Source organism: Vicia villosa, linkage group LG7, assembly GCF_029867415.1.
Source record: "Vicia villosa cultivar HV-30 ecotype Madison, WI linkage group LG7, Vvil1.0, whole genome shotgun sequence".
Classification (NCBI taxonomy): domain Eukaryota; kingdom Viridiplantae; phylum Streptophyta; class Magnoliopsida; order Fabales; family Fabaceae; genus Vicia; species Vicia villosa.
Genome location: NC_081186.1, coordinates 102,682,829 through 102,692,027, shown reverse-complemented (window position 1 = coordinate 102,692,027; position 9,199 = coordinate 102,682,829). Strand labels below are relative to the sequence as shown.

Here is a 9,199-nt window from a genome sequence, read left to right as displayed (position 1 = left end):
CACTTTGATCCTCACCACTTTCATGTTCCTTTTATTTCTCTTTATACCTCTCCATATAAGTCAACTCCTCTTTAGATGGTTTGGACTCGATATAAATATCAACTTCATAGTTGTTGTTCTTAGCAAACACAACTACAATGATGCATCCTCATCATTTCTAAATGGTTTCAGATCTTTTTCTAAACAACCTTCTTCATGTTTCCACCACATTTTGACTTCGTCAAAATTAAATGCTTAGTCCATCCCCTTAAGTAGGTCACAGGCTTTAAAGAATGACCAAAAAATCAGGGTCTTGTCCACCTTCATACCTTAATTTTGGATCTTTTACAAAAGAACTTTTGATGTAAAATACAACCATAATTCGCACTTGAATTAATAAAATAAAAAGGTAAATGCTTCAATAATATGGTTTGATATCCCTGCCTTGTAACCAAAGTTAATACAAAATTTAAATTCGTTTTAAAGTAAAATTAATATATAAACAACATAAAGTTGATTAATTGGATGATGAAATAGTATACATATGAAACCAAACTCTCCGGTAAGAGGCCAATAAAATATACACTCATCCATTCGTTTATCAAGTCATCTAAAACACATGTAACATAAAATATACACTCATCCATTCGTTTATCAAGTCATGTGTATCAATCATTTGTCAAAGTTCATTTTATCTTTCAATCATCTATCCCTTGGTCTAGCAAAAACATCAAATGTTCCTAAAACCATTTTAACTTTCAATTCCGCATGACATTTTCAACTACATGAATGACATTTTCCATTCAATCTAAATGAAAATTTTACTCCAAAATCACAATTCGAAAGTCTTAATTCAACATTAGATCAATGGCCAAAATAAAGCACATATGGTAACCATTTTTACATCATATATATCAGTTACATTACATCTCTTCAGATTACCAAATTTCACACTTTCCACAATGCCATGCTTCTACATACTCTAGTATGGCTGAAAGATGAAAATGGTAAGCCAAAATTTAAATATATAACTCAAAGGGACAAATCAAAGTTTTTTATCGATTGATATCATCTGTAGCTGCAATCTATTAACAAATAAAATCTCATTTAAGGTTTATTACCATGCTGAAAAGAATGATACTCTCTTATGGCTCAGACTTGACAAGCTCTTCCACAGATTTTGTGTAATTGGCGATTAAATCTCTGAAATAGAAGAAAACAACATGTATTTAGGTTATATGAACTTTACTGAACAGAGATATCTAATACAATTTGTACAGACCTTCGCTGATTTAGCAATTGCTCGCTTTCCTCTAGCTTCTTCTTCTGCCCCTCAACGGTCTGCATTAAACAACCAAAACTCCCTCAAGTCAGGCAAAGAACCCCAGCTTCTAACTACTGGCAAAAAAAACTTAGATTTTTAATATTTCGAGGACAAACACAGCAAATGAATCATTCTTCTTTTTAATAACATCAGTAATTATTGTTTAGCAAGCAAATAGCATGACACACACACACACCCCAACACACCAAATCATGATTTCTCTCGAGTGAGAAGGAAAAAAAACACAGAATGCGGCGGTTTTTGAAAGAAGAAAAAAACATTCTTCTCTAACATCACCTTCCTTGTTCAAATGTTGTTTACAAGAAAAAACCGGCTTAACACGGAGAAATTTATGAGGGCCTTATTTTTTTTTAATCGATGCATTGCACCATTTAAATCATATGTTTCATTCTTTCCCTTTTCTAATAATCAAGGTATGTCATATACCATGTGTTTCGGAGCTTTCTATTTATTGAGGTATAAGATTTTATAAAGAGCATAACCAGAATATCTAATCTCAGTTCTTCACAACCAGATGCTATAATCACAAGAAAACTCAATTTCGGGATAAGATCAATACCCAATCTATTATCTATAAAGATTCATAAAAATAAAACTTTTGAATCAATACCCAAAATCCCAAATTGACTTTTTCACAATCTAGATTAACAGTATGACCGAATCAGCTTCCAATTCAAGTTTTTCGCGTCCCAATGCAACATTACCGTAAATTTAAGAAGCTAAATTTTGAAACCCCCACGCCAACACGGGGTGACATCGAGGAAAGGGGCTCTACCCAAACACACACTAAGCGGAGTGCATAGCCCTTGGACAATCAGAAACAATGGCACGTGAGCATCAATGCCAAAAGAGGTAGTTTTTGATAATTTGAAAGCACATTTCTCCATCTTTTGTAACCTACCGCGTCTCACGTTTCTCAGCTCACGTGAGTGATAATTACCATTAACTAATAACAAAATTAAGGGTCAAAATTTGGAGTAACTCTAAATAACTACTCTTCAAACAAAATTACCCTGCTTAATAACTTACTATATACATTGAACTTTATCAATTCAATTGTTGAATGTTGTGTATTATTTCAACAATCAAGCACACAAAAACAAAAATAAATAAAAAGAGAAGTGTAAATACCATGGCTTTGGTGCTAATAGAAGCAGAGATTGAGTTTAACAACTGCTGGCACTTATCAAAATGGTTACTCAATTCAGCAATCTGTAACCAACAAAACCAAACCAAACAAAACTAACACAACTCAGTATTCAAATAAATAACCCTACAATGAAAAGAAAAAAAAAATCGCAAATAACATATCATACCGATGCATCTGATTGCTGATCCGGGTTTCCATGTTCAACAACCTCAGCCAAATTCTCCAACAACTACATCCACGACAATCAATTAATTTTACCTTAATTAAAAACAATAGCAAAAAAATTTAAAATTTAAAATTAGGGTTTTGAAGGGGTTTGTTTGCATACATGTAAGAGATGGAAGTGAGAAGCGAGTGATTGGTGAAGATTCTGTTGCTGTTGTTGTTGGGGTTGCTGTTGGGGTTGGGGTTGTTGTTGTAGAAGTCGTTGTTGTTGATAAAGTTGTTGCTGTTGCTGCTGGAGTTGGAATTGAGATTGAGGGGTTTGTGATTGTTGAAAAGATTGCTGCTGTTGTTGTTGATGGAGAAATTGTTGTTGTTGTTGTTGAAGAAAAAGGTTAGGGTCTTGATTGGGTTGAGATTGGGATTGGATTTGGGAATTGGAATTTGGGGTTGGAATCATCGTCCAGGTGCCTCCGGGAGAAGAGTAATGATCCATTGCGATGTTACTACCACTCTAACTTCTTCGGTTCAATTCAATTCTCCTTTTATGTTTCACGAATTTGATTATTAGTACAAATGATTTATGTGTTGATTCTAGAGTAGCCTTATTTCATTTATATTTTATAGTTGTGTGATTTTTATAAGAAAAATACACTCCTCTTTCAATTTGGATTTATGATCTATTGATAGAAGATAAGATAAAAGAGGCATTCATGTTTATTTCAACATGTGTTCTTAGTCAAAGGATGCTCAATTTGTTATTCGGCCAATCCTTCGATTAGTTGATGGTAACTATGATTGAAGTCTATAAAATGAGTTTGTGTAGTGCGTCACTTAATAATTGTTTCATAATTCTCATGTCAGTTAATACAGAGACATAGTGAACGAGTGAGTTTACTGAGTTCTTCATGGAATGTTTTGAAGTGAATATTGGTTATCGTTCGAGAGATTGTTTTTATGTTGTCTCACGTCATTTGTTTCTTATCAGAACTATTTCGAGGAGGATATTAGTTATCGTTTAAGAGATCGTTGATGTTGTTTTACTTCATGTATTTTTCGTCCTAACTCTTATATATTACTCTTGAATGTTTGATTATGTATTATGGTTATACACTCATATTGATGTGTGTTTTGCGTTTAAGGTATGATATAACCTTATCAATTATAAGTTAAGCTCAAGAGTCAAACAAAGCTTTTAACACATGGCATACTTTAGAACTAAACAAAGCTTTTAATGCAGGACAAGATCAATAACCTACAACCAATATTGTATATAGGATTAGCTTGCAACTTTTACAATGTAATTTCCACAAGAGAATAAAATGCTAGGATACATCATATAAGGCACAATGATGATTGCAAAATATCTCTCATAGAAGATTTTTTTTAATCAGAATTCAGTGTTAAATAAAATGAGGAGAAACCTCCTTTATACAGAAATTTTTTTGCTCAAAATGAAAATAATTCATGGGCCATTTTAATGTTTTAATCGATTAAAACTTCTTCAAGAAAGGGAACCCTAATCCAAAAAAGAAAAGCCTAAGATGGCTATATGAACTAATCAATTAAAATATTTTTTAATCGATTAAGAGGTCATATACCTTGATCTAATCAATTGGACCAAATCCTTGATCAATTACGAAGTGTAAAAATTTTCCTGATTGATTAGAACTACTCCTAAATCAATTCTACATAAAGCCTAGATAGGGTTTACAGAAATTTGATAAAAAAGATAGAGGTGTTAAAAGCTTTTTTTGTGTCTGTGTGAAGCAATTTTATATATAATAGAGGGTTTTATAAGACTTACTTTTGACCTTTAACATTTTAACTGATCACTCTATGACGCGAAGCGCAAGATTAGGCAAACTATCACACCTTCACAATTTCAGGCCTTCAAATCCCCTTACTCGATACAACTATGACTTAACACTTTAACTAAAATAACCCCCATAGATTGACCTAGTGGTTAAGGCTTGGGTCTTAAGAGTATGCTCCTCTTAAGGTTCCAAGTTCGAATCTCACTAGGTGCAAAGAATTCATGTGTTGGGCCAGTCCATATGGAGATTTGCTATGGCTTTAAACGGGACCCCTACAAGTGGACGGTGAGATTGGTCTCCTTGGATTTTTTTATTAACGAGGCTTGAGATATCTTTTTGATTTGGTTCCATCATTAGAAGTTTAAGTGGCAGTTGAAGTTAACTCCCTGATCATAGAGAATTCTCAACATCCACAAATCATCCTTTGATCTATGGAGTTGTTATCTTCACAGTTAGTGCTTCATCAATAGCCATCATTAAAATCAACTGAGAATCATACATTCAAACACATAGATCCACAAATATATCTGGAACTAATGACTTTGATACATTTTAACAGTTACACACTTGAATTTTTGATTTTTCTCAAAGCTTTTAGTTTTCTAGTTCATTTTATCAAGTTGAAAATGGACATAACTATAATAATGTTGCGGAATTTAGATCAATCTAAATGATTATAATGATTATGAAATAATACTAGATTGACTATATATTTAGTAATAGTTTAATTAACCCGTGCGGCCACACGAATTTTTAATTAATATATACATTAATTTTTATACATATTTGTCATTCTTTCTTTCTCTTCACTATTCTTTCTTTCTCCTCACTTTCTCATCACAACCAAACACACTCTTCACGCGATATTACTATCCAAACCAAACACATGTTTCCTCATAGAAAGAAAGAAACAACGTTGTCGTTTTAGACAAACATCACCTCCTTATTTCTAGGTCCGAGGTACAAGGAAACAAAGAGGGTTTAGATTCATTGCGTCTAATCTATTTCCCTCTCCGCGTATCATTTTCTAAAGGGTTTCAATTTCAGGTACCATATCAAGCTCCATTTTCAATTCCAGGTTTGACTCTTATTCAATTTCATCCCTTTTCTCTCTATCTTTGAAATTCATTCGTGACGAATTTGATCAAGATTATGAATTGGGGCAAAATAGTGTTTTGGTTTAGGGTTTATTTAGTGGGTTTGATTATGAATTTATGATATTAGAAGTTAATTATATGATATTCAATTGAAATGTAGAAAGAAATATCATAAGAGGATTACTAATTAACTACTTATGCTTGAGTTTGAGAAAATGGGGTTTTAATAAGATGTAATGCTTTTTAACTATGTAACACCGACACTTCTGGAAAAAATGCGTGTGGCGTGTCTGTGTCAGCATCAGTGTTGTGTACGGGGTGTTTGTATCTGTGTCTGTGCTTCGTAGCTTTTTAACTATAATTCTCTAAGTTTGGTTTGTGCTTCAACATGAGTCTTTTTCTCTCCACCTATATGATGCAATCAACTATGCAAAACTTGCCGGATGTGGATTTCAGATTTCTGAAATTATAGTATAATGAGAATGAGATATGTGTTGAATTTGATTGATTTCCATTATTATTACTTAGTGAAGAAATAGAACAAATGAAAGAAAGAGTTATGTTTCTGTAATTTCTGTAATGAATGATTGATAGGAAATATTGAAATTTTTTTATAGAGATAATGGCCTAGCCTAGGTACAGGATCTACTAGGTTTTGGTGTTTGCAAGGATTTGAATGGAAAAGAATCATATTTGCTCCTTATGGTCTAACTAGTATTGTCTACTACGAAAATAAAGTCTCAGGAACATAAAGTCTCAGGAACAGAGAAAATCGGCATTATGGTAGCGTTTTAAACTATAGAGGCTTATCTAGTATGAAGTATATATGATAATTTGTTAATCTAGTAGTTGGACTTTGATGAAAATTAATAGAATAAAACAACAATAGGTCTTTTTCCACTAGACAAGATCTCAATTGATGCGTTGACGTCTATCAAAAACCAAAGTTTCAGTGAAACTGAATACCAGGATTAATCTTTCTTGAGGCTTAATTTTGTGGTCATTCCATTTTTCCAATCTTTACTGAAAAGCTGAATTGACACAAACTTAAAATGACATACAAGATTTGGTCATTCCATTTTTCCAATCTTTACTGAAAAGCTGAATTGAAGCAAACTTAAAATGACATACAAGAATGGGTTTTATGTCAAAGTGAAGTTTGATAATTATCTTTTTTGGGCTCCATATATATCTGGATGCATATCTTCTTCCTTTTCCTTCTTATTTTTTTCTTGGCAAAATACTCTTTTTAGTCCCGTAAGTTAACCTCGGGGTTCATTTTGGTCCCTTAACTTCAAAAAGTTTCAAATTGGTCCCTTAACTCTTCAAAAGGTGTCATTTTAGTCCCTTTTGTCATATTAGCGACGGAAAAACTCAAAAATCGGTCGCTAAATACGTCGCTAATATGCCCAAAAGGACTAAAATGACACCTTTTGAGGAGTTAAGAGACCAATTTGATACTTTTTGAAGTTAAGGGACCAAAATGAACCCCGAGGTTAACATACGGGACCAAAAAGGGTATTTTGCCTTTTTTCTTCACTATTATAGCATATCATATTTCTACCAGAAATTATTTTATGGCCGTTTGTAACACCAAACATTCTTTTGCACAATGGAATTATCTCTACTGCTCTGCCAAGATGCAATGAGCATGATGAAGTGCTTTTGTTTTCAAGGGTTATATAGTAAATCATGAATTTTTGCATGCATTTAATTTGTTAATGGAAACCGTGGTGTTGTAGCATGCCATGATTATTCTGTGCAGGTGTTGTGATTTATGAACTTATTTTGTATGAAAAATAATCAGTTTGCATTTTGCAGGTTGTCCCTTTATTAGTTATGGCAGTGAAGCCGACAGTTGCATTAAGAGCAATCCTTGTTGGAGGCATAGCGGCATTTGCTAAAGTAGCAGGTGTGATGAAGGCTGCAGGTGGCGTAAAGGTTGGTGCGGCTGCAGCTGCCATGACAGCAGCAGCAACTGCAGCTATGGCTGGTTCAAAACAAGAGCAAAATGATGCTTCTCAACAGCCCACAAAATAACTGTCTTTTGGAAAGTTTATGTAGCATAGTTCAATACCCGGTTAGTTAAATTTAGTTAAATAAACCGAAGGATAAGAGGCCATATGCAAATTTTAGTTTTTACAGATGAGAATGTATTAACCTCTGGAAGTCTTTAGTGTATGATTTCATTACATTTGTAAAATTCCTGAAATTTTAGATGGAAGTTGTGTATTTTTGAGACTAACTCCAATTGAGTTGTTTGACTATTATTGATAAAACTATTTATCTGATAAGGTAGTTGACATTTTGGATGTGATGAATCAATATGAAATTTCTTTTGATAATAGAAGCATGAAAAGTAAGATTGAAGGATTTATGTTTTGGTTGAACGAATACTTTGACACTTTCAAAAAGTCATTTTTAGTTTGGCTTTTGGAATAGGAAAAAACAATTGGTGTAAAATTGATTTTTTTTTTAGTGATTTTGAGGTGTTTGGTTCTGTTAAAGTTGAATTGATTTTGCTTTCAAAATTGATTTTACTTGAATCTAGAATTTGTAGTTTTTTAGTTTAAACGAAATTTTTACATTGAAGTTTGTTGTTCAATTCATATAATATAGGTGTATCTACACATAAATAATTTTTTTTTCTAAAATAACAATGTTTTTCAATTAAATTTTCTAAATAACCATCTTTTTCATTATTTACCCAAATAATAAGGTTTGGTTATGGATTTAAGTGGTGGCGCCATCTCATATTACGCATGCACTGAAAAAACAATAGAGAAGACAGAAGAGGCATCATATGAAATGGCGCATGCATAGCCAAGGCGTTATATGAGATGGCGCATGCAGACAGGCTTTGAGAGGAGACGCCATCTCATATGGCACATGAGTGTAATTGATTCCTCATTTTTTTTCCTATAAGTAGGAGCTCCTTTCCTTTACCATTATTCACACATCTTCTCACTTTCTCTCTAACTAGTAACCAACTCGTGCATACGCACGGGTTCTGTTCGGTTACGCGAATTTGGATATATCAATTATTTTAAATAAAAATGTTAAAAAAGAAAAAAAAATTAGATAAATAATTGATTATTTCGTATATAAAAATATTTAGAACAATAATAGATTTTTTCCCGTGAACCATTTTTGGATAAAAATATTTGATCATAAATATCATTTTTCGTCTATAAAAATATTTAGATCAATAATAGATTTTTTTCCGTATACAGACTTCATTTTTGTTTAGGTATCATTTACAAAAATATTTGGATCAATAGTAAATTTTGTATATAAAAATATTTAGATCAATAATAAATTTTTTCCCGTATACCATTTTTGAATAAAAAATATTTGGGGCATAAATACCATTTTTCGTAAATAATACATTTTTTTCCGTATACAAATATTATTTTTGTTTAGGTATCATTTACAAAAATAATTGAATCAATATTAAATTTTCGTATATTAAAATATTTAGATCAATAATATATTTTTTCCCGTATACCATTTTTGGATCAAAAATATTTGATCATAAATACCATTTCTTGTATATAAAAATATTTATATCAATAATAGATTTTTTTTCCGTATACAGACCTCATTATCATTTACAAAAATATTTGGATCAATAGTAAATTTCGTATAT

The 9,199-nt window shown here is 32.1% G+C and overlaps 2 protein-coding genes across 3 annotated transcripts; one reads left to right on the top strand and one right to left on the bottom strand.

Annotated features, from left to right (window-relative positions):
- Positions 1 to 716: 716 nt before the first annotated feature.
- LOC131618097 (mediator of RNA polymerase II transcription subunit 9-like) lies at positions 717 to 3,344 on the bottom strand. Its single transcript, XM_058889363.1, has 6 exons — positions 2,803 to 3,344; positions 2,641 to 2,703; positions 2,456 to 2,536; positions 1,262 to 1,320; positions 1,101 to 1,182; positions 717 to 970 (listed from the first exon to the last, which is right to left on the bottom strand). Exons 1-5 carry the CDS (start codon positions 3,130 to 3,132, stop codon positions 1,125 to 1,127), a joined length of 591 nt encoding a protein of 196 aa, XP_058745346.1. The 5' UTR covers positions 3,133 to 3,344; the 3' UTR covers positions 717 to 970; positions 1,101 to 1,124.
- Positions 3,345 to 5,301: 1,957 nt separating this feature from the next.
- Positions 5,302 to 7,844, top strand: LOC131618096 (uncharacterized). Of its 2 annotated transcripts, none has more exons than XM_058889361.1 (2): positions 5,302 to 5,500; positions 7,372 to 7,844. In XM_058889361.1, the coding sequence occupies exon 2, from the start codon at positions 7,390 to 7,392 to the stop codon at positions 7,588 to 7,590; it is 201 nt and encodes a 66-aa protein (XP_058745344.1). In that variant the 5' UTR covers positions 5,302 to 5,500; positions 7,372 to 7,389; the 3' UTR covers positions 7,591 to 7,844. The 2 variants fall into 2 exon arrangements, with proteins under 2 accessions (XP_058745344.1, XP_058745343.1); XM_058889360.1 differs by having other exon boundaries at positions 5,331 to 5,531.
- Positions 7,845 to 9,199: the final 1,355 nt, after the last annotated feature.